At 43.4% G+C, this 24,701-nt stretch overlaps 1 protein-coding gene across 1 annotated transcript in view; it reads right to left on the bottom strand.

The window, feature by feature from the left end:
• The window catches only part of LOC311112992 (nuclear factor 1 B-type-like), a 69,285-nt gene that overhangs the window by 42,188 nt on the left and 2,396 nt on the right, over positions 1-24,701 (bottom strand). The window contains exon 2 of the mRNA XM_084156116.1: positions 23,314-23,845. Within this exon, the coding sequence (XP_084012242.1) occupies positions 23,314-23,845 (532 nt within the window). The remainder of the gene's footprint in view (positions 1-23,313; positions 23,846-24,701) is intronic.

The raw sequence follows: 24,701 nt of genomic DNA on the forward strand, positions 1-24,701 counted from the left end.
GAAGCAGCAAACAAATTAAGAGGGATGAGCTCACACACTTAGTGGATTAGGTTTATATTTATTAGGCTAACTCGTCACTAGCAGACTAGTGTTCTATGGTGTAGGGAGAGAGAGGATAAAACATTTTTTTTTTAAATATAGCATCAAGATGTCCTATGCTCTGGGGAAGGTATACAATGAGAGCTGAGAGGCAAGAAAATTGCACTTGAATAGGAAGCCCCAAATATGTCCATTTGAGATAATGGCTACTGATATAAAACATTGATGGCAATTGAATACAGCTTTAGCACACAGGGTTAAATTAGGTTTGTTAAATTAGAAACCTTCCCAGTTTGGTGGGAAATGTTGAAGCGATAAACAATGTTACCTAATTTACCTAATTTGATTTTGTCAACTGCAGCATAATCTGGTTGACTTGTACGGAGCTCTAGGTGAACGTCACACTTATTCTCATCTGTACTTCATTAAAACAGGGGTGTGGTGGTGCGCTGTGCGAGCTATGTGGGAATTTTAAACCTGGCTTAGCTATAGACTGTAGGCCTATGTGTGGGAATGTATTGCATAGCCTTAGAAGGGTTAAAACATGCAGTAACAAAGCAAATCTTCAAAAGAATAACGGCAAAAAAACGTCTGTTGCCGCGTCCAAAACTGCAGGTTTTCACGGGGTGCGATGTTTCCCGACCAGAACATGTTTTCGACATTCAATGTCTTGATGGTTTTAGCAGTCGAATCTCATCCACAGCTGTGCAGAACTGGTCTGGAGTGGCCTAGGAAGAAGAAACTCTCTGATCCAAACAGGGGGCTATGCGAATGAGAAACACGCGTGTGAGGGGGTATTTTTAGGACAGGTGATATTTCGCTGTGACACATTTACTGCTAAGGGCCTGCAAACCACACTGCACTACAGAAAGTGACATGACAGCATTAGTAAAGACATGTCCCCCTTTGAGTAGGCCAGCACATACTTTATGAGAGCCATTCTTTAATGTGTGTGAATCGTTAATCAACTTTCATATCAAAACCTCTCCCGTTGCATATGCTCATTCCAAAACACTGACCATGTCTAAGTTACAGTATATATATCAAGCATTTGTACAAAGGATACAACCCTTACATTCACAATCAAAAGTAATTTGAATAGTATCGTCCACGTGGGCACCCTTGTCTGCTTAAAGCAACCTGTTCTTAAGGTTAGCCTACAACATCAAACAATACCATGCCACCCCTTCCCTAAGCCTGCCTATCAAGGTACAAGCCAAACACCCACCACTGGCACTTAAGACATGAAAGGGCTGCTGCAACCCTTGGTTTATGTTCTATGTTAGTGGTTTCCACATTGTGGCTAGGGGATAAGCATCAGAAGTGTTTTTTCTCCTCTCTCAGAGCTCTATGGAATATGTAAACATATGTGTAATCAGTCCTTAAGCGTAATGGAGATTGAGGAAGAGGTTGTGTGGGAAGGAAGGAAAGTGGTGGGGAAGACTCTGTCATACCCATGGCTCGTGGGAAAAATAATTTTAAGACGGAAATGCAAGACTTTTCTCTCAATAATAATCCATGAAAATAGGCAGTGAAGTATTCTAGGTAGACCCACCAAAGCCAAAGGCCAAAATGTCTTAAAATTCTTCAGAAAGCTTTCCCTGATGTTATAGCTTCTCCCAATAAGGACTGTTTCAAGTGATAGTGACACACTTAGAAAACCCAATTTAATTTCGAGTGGAGCCCATGAACTCTGTACCAGAAGCCTGTGATGTTCATCTTTTGTCTCTCTCCCCCCTTTCTCCGTGCTTGCACAAAGCCAGTGGGAGCAGAAGTCACCTCCAACCATTTCCCCCCTCAAGTCTACCATAAGCTGTCTGTCATGTGTGTGTGTGCATGCGCTCACGCTCACCCTCCAGTCAATAAGTTCTCCCAGCGAGGGCCAAAGTTTTAATATGGTGTCCAATCAAAAGTGATTAAGCATCACAGAACACAAACAATGCTGCCCCTTAAATCTCTCTCTCTCTCTCTCTCTCTCTCTCTCTTTCTCTCTCTGAGCCCTCTTTCAGGGGAGTGAATGAAAGAGCACTCTGTCTGTAGGCAGCAGATGACAGACGCTGGAGCCGGAGAGATAAGCCTTACAGCCGGGCTTTCCCCTCTGTAACAGACACAGTTCCGTCTGTATAGGATCTCTATCTGGCTTTGCCGCGGGTGTATGATTTACTAAGGCATTGATGAGGAAGTGAAACTTATCCGTTCTAGGGGAAATGTTCCTTTGGAGTAGAACACCTGATAGAGCTAGATGAGTAAGCAGCAAGCCACCTGGATGGATTCAGCAGGAGGAATTAGCAAATAATAGAGACAAACACACTCTGAGACAAAGATGCGTGCGCGCGCAGAATGCATCCTCTCCTGCTAAATACAGCATAGCATGCAAAGCATTCATAGAACAAATTCTTCAAGAGCAAAATGTCCAGGACTTTGGAAAGGAACCGGCTGGTATATTTTTGGTGTTAAATCAAATCATTGGAGTGCTTCATGCAAATGGCCAACAATCATAATGCATGAAGTATGCTGTATGTAACACAATACCCTGAACTAATACATTCAATGCAGCGGGATTCTCCCCTGGTTATATTCTAGTGAGGCTTCGAGGGAAAGTTGAATGAGGAAGTAGAAAACAGCTAACGTGGATTATATAAGATACTGTATTCTTTAACAAACTCAAAAGACAACCAGAAATCTGCTGCTGTAATCATGACATCAAAATTATTGACAGGATACAGCCATTTTGTTTTTCCTTCAATGTTTACGGGCTACACCATGTTTTCTTCTGAGCGACTAAACAGCAAACTGCACTAAACATGATCTTTGTTCCCCGTAAAGAATAACGTAATTTGGTTATTCCCAGAGCTGGTATTAATCAAATGTAATCTTTCTCTTGAACACACAGAGTTTGAGGAATGAGAGGAAAAAGTTAAGCATGGCAGAACTTGACACTACACGTACAGTGAGGGAAAAACTGTTTGCCCACTGACAAAGAAATGATCAGGCTATAATTTTAATCGTAGGTTTATTTGAACAATGAGAGACAGAATAACAACAAAAAAATCCAGAAGAACGCATGTCAAAAATGTTATAAATTGATTTGCATTTTAATGAGGGAAATAAGTATTTGACCCCCTCTCAATCAGAAAGATTTCTGGCTCCCAGGTGTCTTTTATACAGGTAACGAGCTGAGATTAGGAGCACACTCTTAAAGGGAGTGCTCCTAATCTCAGTTTGTTACCTTTATAAAAGACACCTGTCCACAGAAGCAATCAATCAATCAGATTCCAAACTCTCCACCATGGCCAAGACCAAAGAGCTCTCCAAGGATGTCAGGGACAAGATTGTAGACCTACACAAGGCTGGAATGGGCTACAAGACCATCGCCAAGCAGCTTGGTGAGAAGGTGACAACAGTTCGCAAATGGAAGAAACACAAAAGAACTGTCAATCTCCCTCGGCCTGGGGCTCCATGCAAGATCTCACCTCGTGGAGTTACAATGATCATGAGAACGGTGAAGAATCAGCCCAGAACTACACAGGAGGATCTTGTCAATGATCTCAAGGCAGCTGGGACCATAGTCAACAAGAAAACAATTGGTAACACACTATGCCGTGAAGGACTGAAATCCTGCAGCGCCCGCAAGGTCCCCCTGCTCAAGAAAGCACATAAACAGGCCTGTCTGAAGTTTGCCAACGAACATCTGAATGATTCAGAGAAAAACTGGGTGAAAGTGTTGTGGTCAGATGAGACCAAAATGGAGCTCTTTGGCATCAACTCAACTCGCCGTGTTTGGAGGAGGAGGAATGCTGCCTATGACCCCAAGAACACCATCCCCACCGTCAAACATGGAGGTGGAAGCATTATGCTTTGTGGGTGTTTTTCTGCTAAGGGGACAGGACAACTTCACCACATCAAAAGGGACGATGGACGGGGCCATATACCGTCAAATCTTGTGTGAGAACCTCCTTCCCTCAGCCAGGGCATTGAAAATGGGTTGTGGATGGGTATTCCAGCATGACAATGACCCAAAACACACAGCCAAGGCAACAAAGGAGTGGCTCAAGAAGAAGCACATTAAGGTCCTGGAGTGGCCTAGCCAGTCTCCAGACCTTAATCCAATATAAAATCTGTGGAGGGAGCTGAAGGTTTGAGTTGCCAAACGTCAGCCTCGAAATCTTAATGACTTGGAGAAGATCTGCAAAGAGGAGTGGGACAAAATCCCTCCGGAGATGTGTGCAAACCTGGTGGCCAACTACAAGAAACGTCTGACCTCTGTGATTGCCAACAAGGGTTTTGCCACCAAGTATCATGTTTTGCAGAGGGGTCAAATACTTATTTCCCTCATTAAAATGCAAATAAATTTATAACATTTTTGAAATGCTTTTTTCTGGATTTTGTTGTTGTTATTCTGTCTCTCACTGTTCAAATAAACCATACCATTACAATTATAGACTGATCATGTCTTTGTCAGTGGGCAAACATACTAAATCAGCAGGGGATCAAATACTTTTTTCCCTCACTGTATGTACTGTGCACAGTGAGGGGAGAGGGGAAGCTAAGATAACAGAAGGTGACTTTCGGCCTGGTATGGTGGCTCATTTCCTGATTACGTGTACATGCAAGTCAAATATTGTCTGGAAAAAGACGAGGCTAAACTGGTAAGAGATTACCTATTACAATGAAGTATTGCTCCTTGTTAGGAAGTTTAGACAACTGTGGCAATTGGCAGCTAACAAGTCCAAGTCACAGTAACTGCTTCCAGAACTTCATACAATTGAAAGTGTTTATTCCCACTGTATGTGTTACTTTGTATATACTCAAAAGTGACCTGAAACAACAACCTGCCTGAATGCAAACAAGAACCGTTTCGCTTGAGAGGAAACAGGGTTTCTGGTCAATACCTCGCAGATACAGCGCTGAAAACACACACACAAACTCAAAACAGATCAGGAGATGGAGAGAGATAGGTCTGAGGGAGGAGCCGACCAATGACAAGCTGCTGACATCATCCCCTACGGCTCACTACATCCCCGTCAGTGGCCCAGTAACACTGTCACTGACTGAACAGTCCCACCTGAAGGACTTTCCTCACTCCTCACACACACACACACACACACTGAGCCCAAACAACTACCATCACCGCCGCTACTGCTGCTTTCAATTTCACCACTGTGGCCTTGGTTAATGGCTTCAGCGTTTTGCGGTCTGCCGACACATATGGTCCGTGTAGTCATAGTGTCCCCATCCTTCCAGTGAGGGAGCACAGGGGCGTGGGGGACAGCCTCCAGCCGGCAGGCCTCCATAATAGTGGCACAGTATGGCTTTCATTATGGACACTCTAAGGAACAGATTCTCGAGCCAGGCCCATCACCGCCACAGAGTGTGGAATACGTACACTCACCTGTGTCCACATCGACTGGGTTTAAAAATACAAAAATGTATTTTGTTTTAGTTCACTTTTCCTACCGTTCCTACTTACGAGCTACAATAGAGTAGCTGTAAATTATCATTGACACATTCATACAACCACTTTTACCCATAGTCATTGAATCACCATAAGTATACTCCTTTAATACTAGCTTCAACTGATATGACTACTCTAACAAGATTATAATTTCTGTTACCCTCAACAAGGTTTCTCTTGAAACATTACCTGTTACCATCATCATTAATGCCATTATCACAAATGTAGTTATTTGTGATAATTTTGCTATTACTACAGTTTCCTTCTGTCTAACCTAAAGGGTAGCTCAGTGGTTAAGAGCGTTGTGCCAGTAACCGAAAGGTCGCTGGTTCTAATCCCCGAGCTGACTAGGTGAAAAATCTGTCAATGTGCCCTTGAGCCAGGCACTTAACCCTAATTGCTCCTGTAAGTCGCTCTGGATAAGAGCAGGGGAGAACTACAGTACAGCTTGTGGTTACTTAGGCTCTTCCTTGTTGGATTTCTTTGTCTGGGCACAAATCTCGGGACACAAAGTGGCCATTTTGTGCCTCCTCTCTTGAGATAGAGTTCCAGAGTTCCAAACACGACCCTGGCAACAGGGCCTCTGAGAGAGAGAGTGGGGCAACGGAGCGGGGGCCGCTGCAGCGCGACGACTTAGCTTCCTCAACTTCCACCATACGATACATGTGCACTCTCCTTACTTCTCTGAGCATGCTCTGTCCCTGGGCCGGGGTAAAACGATCGGCAAGGGCAGATGATGTCATGCCAGGAGAATTCAGATATATCAAGCCCGACGGTATGGAACATGGTGTGAGGCAGGCCAGCCAGTGGGCCTGGACACATAAGCTCTCTGGTTCAACAGTACTTCAGAGATGTTTGTTGTTCCCCACAAACCATGTGTGAACTGTACTGCAGAAATACTGAGGTGCATTCTGTCCTTTTACTAGAAAGGTGTGAATAAATGAAATAGTTACTTTCTTGTACAGTTAGAGACTTGTTAGAGACTTGGATAGTACTGTACTACCCAGCACTTTAAGAGTTGTGTTTGATTCGCTGTTGTCTTGCCTCAAACTTTAATTGAGAGAGTGAGGGTCAGAGGGCTTGTTCAATACACCATTTGACCCCGACCCTACCAGAACGTCAAGTCATACTCTGGCAGTCATCCTGAACTAAAGGAAACCACCCCTCTCAATGCCCCATGTGTAATCTACACACGCTAGTACACTCCAACTACAGAGAAGGTTCAGGTAACTAACTACTGACGTTAGTCTACTATCTCCTATAGGGACTTCATCAAGTGGCCACATTGTTCTACTCTATAAGGAGAAAGAAAATGAGAGAAAGAGAGAAAGAGGGAGAGAGAGATAGAACGAGAGAAGAGAGAAAGCGAGGCATTCACTGATCTCATTCTGACAACAGGCCCGGAAAGGGAAGTGTCTTTCCCTGGAACCGTTCGTTTTGTAATACCACCCATGTTTACACAGGTGGTTAGTGAGGAGAGCGCAGGAGATAGAGTCCATGTTACACAACACCTCATTATGAATACTAAACCAAAGGGACATACGTACAAGCACGCACACACACACGCACACACACCCACTCGCAGACGTCTGGCCTAGTTGTCACAGACGCAGACTGTATTTGTAGTAATTGTTTCTGGTAATTTATTCTGAATTCTGGAACGTATGTGTGTGTGTGTGCGTGCATGCATATATTTTTGGAGTTCCCTTATATGGTACAAAATAGCATTCACAAAGTGCTCTCCTCCAATGACTGAACTCCTCCTGAAGCCGAAGTCACTGGTTGGCTCCTATGTATGGCTCCGGGGCCAGTTCCAACAACATCTGCTTGGAGTGGGTTCAAACCCACGAACAGCTCTGCTAGCCCAAAGGTGGCTATGCAGACCATTGTTTATGCAATAGCACACAGCTGGCAGGCAAGGAAAGAGAGGAAATTATGTCCACGATCACTTGCATTCACTCTCTGCATTATACATAGTAGACTACAACCAAGCCAGCAACTTTGAGATGTGTGCTAAAGAGAAGGTCTCTTGGTGCGAAGTGTTGAAATGTCATTTTTGCTGATCCTATACTACTTTGAAAACTGGTTCAAACTGGTTGAAAACAACATAAGGAATACTATCACTAGAAGAAAGTTAATCCTGACATGCTTTCTAAAGGAATGTGAATACTGACCAGACTTGCTCATCAGGACAAGGACAGTTTCAGTTTCCATAAAGCTTTATTTTATTTTCACTCACCTAGAGAGGTGAACCCTTAAAAGTAAAAGCGCTCTCTATTTGGGAAACATGTTTTAAAAAAAAGCTACAGAACAGCTGTTGGGAAACCCACACGAGGTAATTGTTCCAAACGCCTCGTTTTAACACAGATTAAACAATTAAATAACTGTTTATCTAACCACAACAAGTCACCCTGCCAAAAGCATAAAAAAAGACCTCTATTATTGTTTGTGCAGCTAGCTCCGTTCGGAGGAACGATCAGAGGGGAGAGGGGTGGGGTGGTTTTCTTAGCATGGTTTCCTTATGTACAGGAAGGAACATTTATACACAGACAAACCATACATTAGCTTTGAGCCAAGCTCACATAGGAAGAGGGAAAAAGCAGGGTTGGTTGCTGAGGCAGGGGTCTTCTGAGGTGAATACGAAGGAATTTAGGTCACTTCAGCGGAGAGACATTTAACCAGCTCAAGCCATCGCTTAGTGGAAATAACGAGGGAGGCCCAGAAAAGGGGAGCGAGGGGAACAAGTATGTCAGGGGAGGCGAGGCTTGATTCTGCTTCTTGCCCCAGACTCAAACACAGAGCCATAACCTCCCATAATGGTACCAGTTAACATACTCTTCGTTCCGCCCTAAAAACAGTGTCCCATCTTACTTCTGACCTTCAAATAGATGTGGATGTTTTATAACAAACATTAAATCCCTGAAACTTAAGTTGGGAGTTCCAAAAACAAAGTTTTCAAAGGGTTGAGTAAAAAGCACAGATCACCCAAATTACAAATTCCCAGTATATTTCTGGATACCTACAAAGTTTTCTTAGGTGTCCGGAGGCAGCTAATCACAATTTGAACTTAATTGCAATACTTAGCTAGAGCTTAGCATTAGCATAATTAGGTGCAAAATAATGAGTGTGGGATTTACATGCTCAAGGAATATGACACACCTACATACAAAGTAACCCACTGACCTAGATAGACAATAGACCTGGTAACTGCCAAAATAAAGGAAACACCAACATAGTGTCTTAATCGGGCATTGGGTCACCATGAGCATAGGTTCTACAAGTGTCTGGAACTCTATTGGAGGGATGCAACACCATTCTTCAATGAGAAATTCCATCATTTGGTGATGATGGTGGTCGAAAGCGCTGTCTCAGGCACCACTTCAGAATCTCCCATAAGTGTTTAGTTGGGTTGAGATCTGGTGACTAAGACACACACACACCCCTTTAAAACTACTATGCTCCTTTGAGACCCCTCTTTCAAAGAGATCTCTTCTTCTAGCCATGGTAGCCAGAATCATGGGCAACTGGGCATTTTTATACATGACCCTAAGTATGGATGGGATGTTTTAATTGTTTAACTCAGGAAGCGCACGTTTGTGGAAGCACCTGCTTTCAATATACTTTGTATCCCTCATTTACTCAAGCGTTTCCATTATTTTGGCAGTTACCTGTAAATAACCCAGAGGATATTAACTAGCTACCATCAAACCCTTACATAAAGACCTTTCCCATAGAGATAAAGACAGACCCACACACTCCCTCCCACTTTCTCTGTCTTAAACACACGTGAGCAGATTCACAAAGACACCCCCACCTACAAACGCACACACACAAACACTCTCTCTCACTCACACACACACACACACACACACACGCATTGTAAACAGTCTTTATTGAGACGTGAGTGGTTGTATAAACACAGACAAGTCTTTTATTGAGGGGTCCTGAGTGGGGAACAATAAGAGGGAGATCCTGATCCCCTCCTCATAGACGGTGTGTACTAAATCCCATTACCAGGGCCACGGCATTAACATTCCTCTAGTCTGGCAGGTGACGGCTCCCTCTTTTCAGCCCTGCGCAGGGCCCGCCGCCCGTCAGAGCATGGGACGGAGTCACCCCGACAATATACACACAGATACACACACCGTAGCACCCTCCGATTATACACACACACCCGCAGATACACACACTGTCGCACCCCTACAATACACACACACACCGTAGCACCCTCCGATTATACACACACACCCGCAGATACACACACTGTCGCACCCCTACAATACACACACACACCGACTCCCTCCCCCCCTAGCTGCCCGAGTATAAAGACATATAGACGGTAGGAGTGAGGAAGAGGAGGGGGGGGGGCTTCTGGGGTTCTGGTCTAGTGGCAACACTAAGTCTTTTCTTAAAGATCAGCGCAAAAACTGGCGAGCAAATCTCTGTCAAAGGGGCTTTCTTCTCTTTCATGTCTCAGGGCTGAGAATATGCTGATCGCTGATAACTACAATTATCATTATATGGATCAAGCATTGTTTCATGGATTTTCTCCTATACCAGTTCTAACACTGAAAAGGTGATGAGATAAAGTGCTTTTTGATTTTACTAAATATTATATTCACCACAACAAATAAGTTCAACGAGTTATCAATACGACATCAAAGCAGATATCAAATCGGTTCCCTTTCCATAGACATGACATGCACTTTCAAGCCCACATTGCACAAGCTACAGTAAAATGCATGAAGAACCAGTGTCTGTGAGTTTACAGTACAGTACGTCTACATGCCATGTATCCGTGTTCTGACGGTTCACCTTTATCCCTATAACACGGTGACGTGTGGTGTACGTGACAGAGCGCATGTGATATGGAACATATGTCTCTCGTGTCCTGCTCTGAACTCTCAGTCGGAGTTGAGTCCCTCCCTATATATAAACATATATCTAACCAGCCAGGGTGCTCTTTCCATCATGTATCCATCTTGCACCTCTCAGTCCCGGTATGCTTTGATACCTACAGTATACCATCTCCGGAGATTTATGATGTTCAGCCACTAACCCCCCCTCCACCCTCCAGCAAAACCAGTGGCCCAGCTAACTATAAACTCTCTTGGGGAACTCACACACATCCGTGTGCTTTCATACTGTAAACTCTGTATCTCTTTCTGTATATCCCTCTGTCAACATTATTAAATCAAACAATCTTAAATTGACTAACACATTGGTCCCACTCAGCAAGAAATGAATTTGAGCATTTTTTTCACCTTAAGCAAGGTTTTGAGAACATGATTTGAATCTACATTATTGCAGTGCAATACTAAAAGAATGTTCTTCAAGTTGTACAGTCTCTTCTCTCCACACTATACTTTCATCATACAGTAGCTAGCTAGCTGAAACTGCCTTGCACCCTCCTCCTTCCTTTACCCCCTCTCCTTATCTGTCTCCACTGTAGAAATGGGATGTTGCTGCTAGCCTGCTACTGTGACTGGTGGCTTTGTCCAACGGGGCTAAGCGCCATGACCAGAAGGGCTGCATGGACGTGGTTAATTATTCTTGGAGTGAAAAAAGTCACATTTCTTTTCTCTAGTGGTTGTCCCCATTCATACTAGGTGGCACTGCCCTTGAAACCCTCTGCCAGTGCTGGGCCTCACACCCAAAACCCATTTTCATTTCATTTCTTTCCAGCTCTCTCCATTTCATTTCATTCATTTCATTGACATTCCACCAGTTACTCTATGTGTCATTTGGAAGGGCGGAGAGCGAGGTCTGCACTTACCCCGGTCCTCAGACAGTGCCAAGTTTTCAAGCTTCTGCTTGTTGGCTTTCTCTTGGATGATGACGGAGAGACCACCAACTGGGACAAAGCAGACATGCGTAACTGTGGATAATTAAATAGTTTCTCTGTATTTCAATGGACTGATGATTAATAGAAATAAGAGTAAAGTGGTGTGTAATCATAAAATGGAGAATGTGCTGCAACCGGAGTTGAGTTGGAAAAGAAACAGGTTGCAACCATATGCCTAGTAATAAGGATTGACCAACACCAACGCAGACTGAGTCATATTTAAGAAGAAAGGACAATGCATTTTATGACAAGAGCCATTATTGTAAGTTAAGAGTAGATCCAACGGTTTCCATCCAAACAAGATATTTTCCGACAACAGTACTCCCAGTGGCCTGGTGGAAACATGATGTATGTGAACACTCAGGGGTGTCTAGGGACATTGTGATAGGCTAACAGTTTCAGAAGGGGGTTGGAGGTTGGATATTTTACACAATGTTGTCTGAAGTCCAGAGAAAGCATCAGTTTATCGTTGTAGAACTACTGGAAATGTAACCCTGAAATGAAACTTCTATCAACCCCAGTACAAAACTGTAAGGGGAGCACTCATTCACATTCCTATCCACAGAAATTGAACACAGCAAACGTGTATTAGCTCCCCACGTTAATCCCTAGGCTTAAGTTTAGCAGGCTAAAGTCCCCCAACTCTGAAGCCAAGGTTGGCTCCCACATCCTCCAGTCCAGTCCATGGAACTCAACAGGTGGGGCATAGAGGCTCCCCGGCCAGAAGGTGGCTGCAGACTGCAGTGTGGATTGGCTGCAGTGCAGAATGGCTGCAGCGTGGATTAGGGCCCCACAGTGGCCCATTGTTAATTGGGCCCCATTTGTGAAAGCTACAGAGAGATTAGTTTGAACAGCTGTTGCCATTTGTCATAACTGCCCTTTTTGTGGCTTTATCTGTCTTATAGTCCATCATAACAGTGGTGGTTTGGTGGAGCACATATGCTTGTGGGATGAGTAAACATGCCTGAGACTTGAAGACTTGTGTTAGCTCCCCGAGTTGATGCATAGGCTTTAGCTCAGAGGGTTATATCATATGCATAGTCTCTGGGAGAAATGGCAGGGAATTGCCTCGACTCACTCTCTTCTTCTATGTGATCCCGAGGTCATACTGCAGACCCAACAAATCAACACAAACCATGTCTAACCATTTACCATGACATCGCAAAATGATTGATCTCTACTCTGACAGTTTTGAGAAATAGATCAACTAGGCCATCAGATTAGGAAAAATCCACTTCAATGAAGCTCCATGTTTGTCATTGATGCTATAACTCAGGCTATTACCGTATTTTCCGCACTATAAGGCGCACCGGAGTATAAGCCGCAGCAGCTAAATTGAATGATATTGAATGATGTGTACATATATAAGCCACACTGGACTAAATTATAAATAAATTGGTCATTTAGCAGACGCTCTTATCCAGAGCGACTTACAGGAGCAATTAGGGTTAAGTGCCTTGCTCAAGGGCACATCGACAGATTTTTCACCTAGTCGGCTCGGGGATTAGAACCAGCAACCTTTCGGTTACTGGTACAACGCTCTTAACCACTAAGCTACCTGCCGACTATAAGCCGCAGGTGTTTTAATGTTTAATTACCATATGTAAGGGTTCGTGCACAGAGGGGATTGTCGGGAAAGAGACAAACTGTCTCGCTCTCGTAATGTCTGTCTGTCTTGCTCTCGATCTGTCTCTCGTTCTGTCTCTCGTACCACTCTCGGTTCCACTTTTACTTTTGCGCGCTACCTGTCTCACTCTTTTCCGGCCTCCAGCTTTTCCTGCTGGAGCCCGCCGCTTAAAGGTGGGGGGCGCGGACCGGTCATAGAGCCCATAGAGTTAAAGTTGGTGGACTGTAACCTGTAAAATCCATAGATTTAGGAGGTCTTCTAGTGGCCGTTAGCTGTAAAAATCCATAGATTAGCCGCACCGTTATATAAGCCGCAGGGTCGAAAAATGGGAAAAAAGGCGCGGCTTATAGTCCGAAAATTACGGTACTGTAGCATTCACCAGCCATTGAAGGGTTAATGAATGCTATTAGACTGGCCAGGTTGGCACCTTGAGTTAGCCTACTGATAAGAACCCAACTGTTTGACCTCCAACAGCATCTCCTTCAATTTAAGTTCAGTGTATTTTGCATGGTTAAAGCTAGTCTTGGGGACATTTATGCCTAATCCAATAGAGGAATAGATTCTCCTGCTGAACAGGACGACACAAAAAAGATGCCAGACTCTTCGAACAAACACTCGATTGGTAAAATAGACTCCCCCAAACACACAAGTGTGTGCGTGCATACACATTTGCGCATGTGTGTAGGTATTTCTCCAGGTCAGCAGAGTCTTCACCAAAAAACTGATGGAATCCCATGACAGGGGAAAAGCCCAGCCAAGGCAGGGAAGAGGGAAGTCAATTTTTCAGCATGACAATGCCCCCGTGCACAAAGCGAGGTCCATACAGAAATGGTTTGTTGAGATCAGTGTGGAAGAACTTGACTGGCCTGCACAGAGCCCTGACCTCAACCCCATCGCACACCTTTGGGATGAATTGGAACGCCGACTGTTATGGCAGCAAAGGGGGGACCAACTCCATATTAATGCCCATGATTTTGGAATGAGATGTTCGACGAGCAGGTGTCCACATACCTTTGGTCATGTAGTAGTTTGTATGTGAAAACTATTTCTAAGATGCATACTTTCAGTCGCGGAAAAGAGGAGGCTTGCGCTGCGGGTGCTAGCAGATGCGCAGATCAAATATGCAGCTGGAACTCTGATTAAGGTGTTTACTTGTCCTAATAGTTTGAAAGATTGCTAAGAAATCCAGGTGTTTTAATCTGCATATGCTTACTCCAATAATGACCTTACGCCGATTAAGATAATCAGAGTAAGGTGTTTACATGACTAATGCCATACTCGGCCTACTGCCATAATCAGTTTAATATCGAATTATTAGTGTGCAGGTAAACATACTCGGCTCATGTGGTGGAGGAGGCAAAAGTGTATGTTTAGGCTGAACTTAAATCTAATGACCAGATCAGATGTTATTTTTTTCTTATGTTTATTTGACTCAAATGTTGGTCCTCGCATATCTTCTCATGTATTGCATGCCTGACTTCATGTATGTATTCTTGGTTACACTTTAAATAGATGTTTTCGTCAAATAAACCATCTGAATACTTGGTAACTTTTTGAATATCTCCCTCCTCTGCTCCAATCTCCCTCTTCCTGTAGGCTGAACTACCAACTGGAAAATCTCTGTCTCTCGTTTTGGGGGGGGGGGGGTTGTATGTGTGTCCCTCGCTGTGTGAAAACAGGATATGATTATCACAGGGGGAAAGGAGCTGTCCAGACATACTCTGACATCTGTCGTTACACTGATTTGGGATTCAATTTCTGCTTTTTCCACCCTACAGGATGTCCACATGCGGCTAGAACACGGCTAGATTCAGGGAAATCTGCTTCCCAATCATAGAAAATCAAATATCTTTTTGATTTATTCATCTTTTCAATCATGTAGAACACATTTTTTGAATATCATGAATATTTTAGTCTTTTTGAGTCATGTCAGCAGAAGCACTGAGCTTTAGTAAATCACCATGGCTTTAACGTATGAATTTTGTACCCCGATTTCTTGCTGATTCGTTTTGAAAAAGAGCAGGTCAACGGAAAACATGTGGCAATATACGTCATGGCCGCATTTTACACACAATACGATTTGTTAACAGTTTTGTCTCGTCTTACTGCTTTAAATTACACTTCTAATGGTGTGAATAGCGTTGGGATGTTGGGTAATCGCACCGGTCAAAATACTCAGCTACACCTCTGTGCTGAATTTGTTCTTAAATCCTAATATCAGAGTGGTTTTAGTTCAATCTTAATGTCAGGAGAGTGGTTTTAGTTCAAACTTAATGTCAGGAGAGTGGTTTTAGTTCAATCTTAATGTCAGGAGAGTGGTTTTAGTTCAATTTTAATGTCAGGAGAGTGGTTTTAGTTCAATCTTAATGTCAGGAGAGTGGTTTTAGTTCAATCTTAATGTCAGGAGAGTGGTTTTAGTTCAATCTCAATGTCAGGAGAGTGGTTTTAGTTCAATCTTAATGTCAGGAGAGTGGTTTTAGTTCAATCTTAATGTCAGGAGAGTGGTTTTAGTTCAATCTTAATGTCAGGAGAGTGGTTTTAGTGCCACAGACATATGTGAGGGAGGAGCAGTGGGCCTCTACAGAATTTGACAACTCAATGGGGCGCTAACTGATACCAAACACCGATTCCCAAGCCCCAGATGCCATATCCTTTCTTTGACCCAAGGGACGACATTATCCAGCATTCCACTGGGGATTCACCCTACAAACAACATGCAGTATACGCTTACCCCAACACACAAACACACGCACGCAAGCACACACACAACCAGGCACACGCTCGCTCACAAGCAGAGACACACTCACACACAAACACGCACACACACAAACACTGTAATGGGTTCCCTTTTCATTATCCGTCCTAAACCTGGCAACTCTTATACAATGACGGGGGTCCTGTACATGCAGACAAAAGAAGAGACTACCATCACTCTAGACCTCTGATCGGGCCTGTCCCAAATGAAAAGAGTCTGATGGGGAAAGCAGGAGGGGTACGGAGAAGTTCCCGTCTCCCTGGCAACCTCCCCCGATTGTCTGGCCCTTCCTGCCCCCCCATCTCCACCACCACCCCTTTATTTTTTCCCTTGGCGGTTATTATTTCACTTGATAAAGATCGCACATTGGTTTTGCACGCTCTCGATCTGAAAGGCACAGTTTACATTGAAGGAATGCTTCTTCCATGCTTCTATCGCTCTCTGTATCAGAATATTAAGCTCTATCTGGCCAGTATTCTATGATATACTTTTTCTCTCTGCTTCTAAATGTTTGTCTACATAGCTCCTTCTCTCCTTTCATCCTCCTCTGTCTTTCCCCTCTGATCTTTTACTCTATTTCTCTCTCTCTCTCTCTTTGGCTCAAATCCATAATCACAGCTGTCAGATAAGGCCTGGTAGGCAGGCAGACTGGCAGGTTGAAGAGAGGAGAGGAGGAAAGAGGAAAAGAGGAGAGGAGGAAAGAGGGAGATAGAGTAGAGTAGCGTAGAGCAGAATAGAGTAGAGTAGAGTAGAGTAGAGCACAGCAGAGTAGAGTAGAGCAGAATAGAGTAGAGCAGAGTAGAATAGAGCAGAATAGAGTAGAGCATAATAGAGTAGAGCAGAATAGAGTAGAGCAGAATAGAGTAGTGCAGAGTAGAGCAGAATAGAGTAGAGCAGAATAGAGTAGTGCAGAGTAGAGCAGAATAGAGTAGAGCAGAATAAAGCAGAATAGAGTAGAGCAGAATAGAGTAGAGCAGAATATAGTAGAATAGAGTAGAGCAGAATAGAGCAGAATAGAGTAGAGCAGAATAGAGTAGAGCAGAATATAGTAGAATAGAGTAGAGCAGAGCAGAGTAGAGCAGACAGCAGCCGTGGATGGTAATAGTTGTGGCAGCAGCAGGGTCTTTGTAAGCCAGGACAGTGAGGTAGTGTACAATGTACAGTTTGGGACAGGGGGTCAATGTACCCATTTGTCTTCATTTGGGAGGGCTGGTGGATGGGACAGGGACTAGCTAGGAGGAGGGGGCGGCACTAGCCCTCCTGTCAAGTGGTGTCAGGGGGTGTTGAAATGTATTCGGCTATCTTCACAAAGCCTGGGAAACTCTGATGGAGCTTAACCATAAGGATATACTATATACACTGAGTGTACAAAACATGACATAGACTGACTAGGTGAATCCAAGTGAACGCTATGATCCCTTATTGATGTCACTTGTTAAATCCACTTCAATCAGTGTAGATGAAGGGGAGGAGACAGGTTAAAGAAGGATTTTTAAGCCTTGAGGCAATTGAAACATGGATTGTGTATGTGTGCCATTCAGTGACAAAATATTTAAGTGCCTTTGAACGGGGTATGGTAGTAGGTGCCAGGCACACTGGTTTGTGTCACGAACTGCAACACTGCTTGAGTGTATAATATAGTACATAAATATAATAATGTTCTAATTCTATTTCTATGAGCTGACTGCTATTGGAACCCAGAGAAAAATATACATATGTAGCCTACAAACTGTGTCAACTTCTATAAGACATTCTGAACTCCTTTCTCAATCAGACTCCTGTCTTCACCTGCACTGTTACATTGATCAAAAGTACAACAAAAGGCCCAAAGAGGTGCTAAAGGAGTTCCACATTTCTCATTTCAGTTACAGGCCACATTTTGGGATTCGTTTTGGAGAGTGAAAAGGAGTGATGAAGTTGGCTAAGAAGCAGGCATCCGCATAGGGCTGTGACCTCTACATGGAGTTGTCTTGTTTCCATGGAGATTTATGTACACGGTGCACACAAAAGAGGGCTAAGGAGGTAACATGGGCTGTTTAAGCCTTGAGATATTTGCCGGAGCAAAACCCTGCTGCTAGTGACATGCGGCTGATACTGAGATGTAAAAACCTGGTTTCAGAGCACCGGGGTTGGCGTAAGACCATAAACAAGGGAGAAAAGAAAGAAAGAAAGAAAGAAAGAAAGAAAGAAAGAAAGAAAGAAAGAAAGAAAGAAAGAAAGAAAGAAAGAAAGAAAGAAAGAAAGAAAGAAAGAAAGAAAGAAAGAAAGAAGAGAGAGAGCTTTACCAACACTAAATGTAGCTGAAAGTAAGACCACATCATTTTCACAGCAACAGGGTAGAATAGTGGAGTAGCAGAGAGAAGAGAGATAAGGGGGAGGGATGTTTAACAGGAAGAGGAAATCAATAAAGTGGGCAGCCGAGCTGGGAGGGACTTGTTCTAAGTGGATTAGACTGGGAGAATGTGTTCGATAGGTTATGGCTCCGAGTGAGATATTCACCGCAGGCCCAACAGCATACTGATGAGATGAGCCAGAGCTGAGCAGTACAGGGTTGTGTGGTTCACACTGAACAAAGCCTTCACCAAATGTCTTAGCAAAATTCAGGATGAAGTCTTCTCTGTTACATTGGAACTATTAATTATTTTATTGTTGTATAATTTCCACTTTAAAAACCTATTTTAAATGTGAACAAACCATTCCTCTTCACGTTCAATATAGTGAATTTGTCCTGTACATCAAGTTTAATCCAAACGTCAACCATGCTTCTATTGACTCCACCGACAGAGACTCTGGAAACAATAAGTGGACTACTGTACTGTGCTAACAAAATAGCTCTTTGTCATCCTAACCACAAAACAACAACAAAAACATGGAATAGTGGTGTCTTTAACACTGTGGGTCTGCAATGATTTAGTTTCCCACTACTGGCATCCTCCCAGCCATCCTTCTCTGGCTATGAGCCCTGGGCCTGAGGCAGCTGTCACATGAGTCTGGGGGTGACTTGATGGAGAGTCAGTCAGAGAGGGCTGGGCAGTGTGCCGCAACTCTTGGTGGCAGAGGAGGAGAAAGGAGGAGGAAGGGAAAAGGGGGGAGGGGGAGGGGGAGAGGGGGCAGTAGGGATGTAGTGCTTAGCCACAGACCTCCGCTGTGACCCGGAGGTCCAGAGGTCAAACTCACTGCCCCTGACCATGCCTCAAATGCAGCCAGCTGGAAAACGAGGGGCACACAGCTCAAAGCGCTACCCCACGCAGTGCAGCGCAACCAGCCGGCCAATGACCAGGGAAGACAACCGACCAACATTGACACCACGCCAACCTCGGAGGGAGCAGATCTTCTGCTGCCTCTCCCACTCACTGATTCGAAAACCTAACAGACGGACAGGGGGACAGGGGGAGGGGCGCAGACTGACAAATGGTTATCAGGGGACCACTGGTGGTCTGGGAAGCACGACGGCTGACCCCAATTGTTGGGTTCAACGAGGGGGGAGGGGCTTTGCAGGTAGTCCCCCATCACCCCCTTAGGCCAAAAGCCCCCTACTCCACTTACGCGCTTTGGGGCCAACCGTGTTTTCACAGATCTGTTTTGCGCAATTAAACATCAGAGGACACCCCGCCACATCTCTTAGCTGAGGTCAAGGCGTTCCATTCCATGTCTGGCTATCGTAAAACAGAGCCGCCGTTTTAACATGGCAAACCGTATAAGAGGGTAATCCATCCGGATCCAGGACCTATCAGGACTGTCAAAAAAAAGCTTGAAAAATGAAATGGGGGAAGGTTTAGAGAAGTAAAAATATGACTATGTTTTTATGACCATGTTAACTTTCAGCACTAGGATAAAGGGGAAGGGACTTGACCCTTGACATCATGGGATCCTACTGTGGATCAACCAAGCCTTTTCTTTCACTGGCTATGAGTTATGCAGTTTTTTTTCTTCAAAATGGACTCGGAGATCACTGATCTTCTTAAAAGTTTAATGAATTTGTTAAAAAATCTACAAGAAAATAATTCTGACATTTGAACATAAAAATTATCTAAATTCAAAGCAAAATCAGACAAATGAACAACTTTGGGACACCAGTTTATAGACATCAGTTCTCTTTCACAGTACTCATTAGTGGGGAAAAACATTGGAGGGGACCTCAGTCAGCTATCTAAAAGAGAAGCACTCAGACAGCCCCATCATGTATAAGAGGCACTTAATTCATATTAAATAACTGGTCTTTTGAGGCTATGAGTATATTTCAACAATAGTGTTCCTCTTAGCCTAGAACAGAGCGGATAAATCCTAAATAAATACTGCAGAATCTACTAAATCCACTGAGGGATCTGTCATTGGGATTGGAATACGATTTTTCCAAATCCTTCCTCAAAATGTTCCCTTAATTGTCACAATCACTGTTTAGCTACTATAGGGACCCAGCGATGTATCCGAAATCTCATGGAAATAAAGAGCTTTGGGTTGAGTAAATGGTGTGCGTTCTTATTTGAATATTTGGACAAATAAGTCTACAGTCTACACTATCCTCGAGTGTTCATATATGATAAGCACAATGGTACCTTGTGCTTGTGAAACAGTGATGACTTGTGAAATGAATCTGAATGAACAGACGCCCTATCTCCATGTCCTGACATGACTTAAGCAAATCTAATCAGGCTTGTTATTATCAGAAATATTCCCTCTAGCAGTGGAATTTGATATGCGAAACATCCAAAATGGTACCAAAAATCAAAAATTACAATACGAACCAGAAATGTTTGATGAACCCAAGGTGGTTACTAGTTTTAGCAGCAGCACATGGCGAAGGGCATTATCCCATGCCAGTGGGTTTCCATTGAAAAAGACTGGCAGGATTGGCACAATGGCTCCCACAACCCCCACACCCTGCCCCCACCCCCCTTCCAGCTGGCATTCATCTGGGCATGCACATGGGTGCTGCTAGGGCAGACTTTGACCAGCTAAGTGCGTCTATGCCTGACAACAATGGGTTGAGAAACCTCTCTAAAATTCCCCAACTCACTCACTGAGCCAGCGACCTTTCTTGGGCATCAACCCTGCAAAGTTAATAAATACGTATAGCTCAAACTCAATATTACATAAACATTACATAAGAAGCCAAAAAGAAACAGCTGGCACCAAATAGTTTAAGAGGGTTACTATTTTAACAGATTTGAATACAGCTACATATTTAAAAACATATATTATTCACCAGGGAGAATACTAAAGTCCAAATGGAATACGGTGAAAAAACGTATGACATCATTTTTTACTAACGATTAACGGAAACGCCATACTCTGTCGAAGCGGGGCATCAGTTTGGCAGTTTCTTCTTTGTGTTTGTTTGTTTGTTTCATGCAGTTGCAGAAGAACAAAAGCATGGGGGTTCCCATTCTGCCACCGTCAGAAACTTTCCAGCGTGCCCACTGCATTGCGGATGCCAACCAACGAATCAAAGGCACGCTGCAAGCAGACAAAGAGGGTTTGATGCCAACCTCGGAACCTCTAACAACCATCACTGGCGTTTTCCCTGCCTGCCTGCCTGGCACGCCGCAAACAAAATGGCGCCCACCCCGCACGCTACCACAATGTGGCTACATTGTCTAGAAAGCTGGGCACTGGTAACGGCATGCCAAAGACTGCCCTTTTCTCTATACTCGGCAGCATTTTAAAAAACTGTTGAAAAAATCGTCTGAAAGTCTCATTCAAAAGAAATGGGGAACAGAATGTCCGTCCTACTGCAAATGAAGGCTCGATATGTGGTATCTAGGTTACTCTAAAAATAAATATGGTAAGCTGCCTTTACGGGAAAAGCTGAGTATTCTTCATCACTTGGGACAAATATTCATAACTGAAAAACATACTTTTCAAATACTAGGATTCCCCAACTTGGTAACTGCATGTATACACATTGTAAGTGGCAAATGCAACATTCAGACACATTTTCTTTTTAAATATCAGCCAATTATATTAACACAACCTGTAGTGTGCAGTGTGCTTTGTAGATTCTTATTACTTACATGATATAAGTGGACCATATTTGAGACATTTTGTGGTGTGCTGTCTGATACTGTTCATTTGTTAACAGTTCAAATGCGGCAGATGCAAACTAGACATGAGAATCAGCGGCACCCTACAAAAGACACAAAAGAGGGTCTGATGCCAACCATGGTGCCAGTGGCAACCATTATTGTCTCTCTGCTGTGCCTTCTGCTTTCCCTGGCACTTATCAAACACAAAATGGAGGCAATGACAATGAGCTAGCTAGACTGTCTGCGTTTCCTCTCCAACAGCCAATGCATTACGGGTACCTTACTGCATGTGTTGGCGTTATCGTTGGAGCATTTACTGTGGCCCAGCTTAGACAGGTAGTTTTAAATGACTTTAAAATTCACACTTGTTATAATTTTTTTTACAAAAGGTTAAGGGAATAGTTGTTAATGTAGTAAATAAAAGTTAAAAGTGGCAAATACCTAAGAGATTGAATAACAAAACAACCCTATTTGCCAGAATATATATCCGCAGTGCGGTATTGGTCTGAGAAAATTATGGTTCTTGTCAGTTTCCTCTTCTTACAACAATATAAAGATCACGTTCTATCGTAACATCTAGAAATACTATGACTACTTTTGAGTTTATAGGCATTACGTGAATTTCTGTATTACAAGTTTCCATTCAATTTTAAATGTCCTATACATTTGCAATTTCTTACCCAACAAATCATGAAATGTAATGTATATAGTTTGCCATTGTTATCTATTTATGAACTATTTTAGCAATTTTGCCAATTTGATTAATTGACTATATGCAAAATTTTAGGTAACACATTTGTTCATTTAACATCTGTCTCCAAACCACATTTATCAGTAAAAATCTAGTGCAGGAACTCCTTGTTACAACAACTAGATTAAATATCCAATCAAAGATCAAGACTGATATTAACATTTGTCAGGATAAAATTAGCAAATACTGTACATCCATCAAAATGTACAAATTTCCCTTTTTGCCTAAATCCCTTTTTCAAAACCATCAATTAATTACAGTCACATCAAATTATTTGTTTCAATTTCTATTATGTTCAATGATCCAAAAATGTACAATCCATTTTGTGAGCACATACTGTATCTGTGTCCATGAGTAAAACCCTCTCTCCTTGTTCAGAGACTATTAAATTACAGTACTTGTAAGTTGTCAGCACTATAATGTAGTAAGTCTCTATAAAGAGAACTTGTGTGTGCCTAAACAATACAGCATGCACAGCACATACAAAATAGGCACCGGTATTTGGAAAACGATCAAACCAATCAGAAGAGAAAAGCAATCCAACATACTATCTTGTCTTCTATTGTCTGTGTGTGCATATCATATGTTGTTGTTGTTTTTTTTTACTGGTTGCTTTTCTTTTTAAAGGAACATGCCTGTTTGCAAGAGTGTTCATCTACATTGATGACAGGCCAGCTTCCTTCTAAAGCCACCATAGCTGAGACACTCCAACCAGCCAATGAGGCTGCCAAAATGGCAGCGGATATGACCCTTGACCTTGGTCAACCCCAAACTCCACCCACCCAACCAGTGATTCATACAGTAAGCAAACCTACCTTGGTCCTGGACATAGTATGCTAGAAACAAGTCCAGTTCCTTGACCGACACGGTTATGTGATGCGGCTGGACGCAAAGTGTTGGGTTGGTACAATGCGGCGACTTGATGAGGCGCTCTCCATCTGTACTTTCCAACGGGATGCCTTTGAACAGGATGACCATGACCAGGTCCAAGCGCCACACCTTGTCGGCCTGCCGCAAACAGTCGATCCGCCGGATCTTGCCCTTCTGGTCAGGGTTGGAGATGACACAGCACGGGTGCTTCTTGCCTGTCACGCTGAGCACAAAGTCCTCACGGTACTCCTGGCGGATGTCCTTGCGGAGCTTGGCGAGGAGCCTCGAGGCCCACTTCTGCTTGATCTCGGGCTTCTCGCTGAGCAGTTCGTCCTTGACCACGCGCTCCTCGTCCTTGGACATCCGCTTCTCATGCTTCTTGAAGTACTTGCGTTTCCTCGCCTGGAGGTTGAACCACGTGTAGGCGATGGCACGGACGTGAGGGAGAAGTGCCTCGATGAAGGGATGAAATTCATCCTGAAAGGCAAGGGGAAGACAGAAAATAAAGAGAAGTTAGTTGGCATAGTCATGTCAAGTGACCTTTTTCGCAAAAGTTCAGCCAGAAGTCATCCTGAACAAAAGATAAATAGAACATATGCACATTCACCATGTTACAGGAAAAGGCTGACAGAATACAGTTGACATTAGGCATTTTGTGGTTACAATACAGTAAAATTACAACAACAAAATTAAACAATTATGTACTGGAGACAAACCACAATTTCATGACTGTCACATATTGACTCCTATAAGACAGTCAAGTCAATCTGGTCTGAGAATTTATAGGACAAATCTGTTCAGAAGCTGTTTTACCATCTACAATACGGCTGGGATTACAACCGAGAAATAACAATCTAGGTTGATGAAGATATGAGGACGCCACTGTGTTTATTACAACCGCCAACACCACAATAGAATGTAGTCAGGTGCTGTTCCTGTTTCCCCGAGCATGCTCTGACTAGGACTGCTGGGTTGTTGGCACAAGGAGCAAGCGCCTCTCACACTTGCATTTCTCTTATCAAACCGTCTACATTCCAACATGTACTTGCCCTTCACTGGGAATGGAGAAAGGATAGTCTGGAAGGGGGGACTAGAGTGTAGTGGAAAATGTTTGCATAACTGAAGGGGCAGAAAGGAGAAACCTCAACTCCCCCCCTTTCCTTCAACACAAACAGTCACCTTCCATGTTCCAAAGGCAAGGAGTAGAAGGTAGGGGAAAAAACATATAGTATGCTTCAACCTAGAGCCATTATTGACATAGGTTTGGGACTATGTTTGCGGTCCCACGCCAAGTCCCTTAATGTGTTTTCATAGATGCATGGCACTTACTCAG

Source organism: Coregonus lavaretus (assembly GCF_964263955.1).
Source record: "Coregonus lavaretus genome assembly, chromosome: 39".
Taxonomy (NCBI): domain Eukaryota; kingdom Metazoa; phylum Chordata; class Actinopteri; order Salmoniformes; family Salmonidae; genus Coregonus; species Coregonus lavaretus.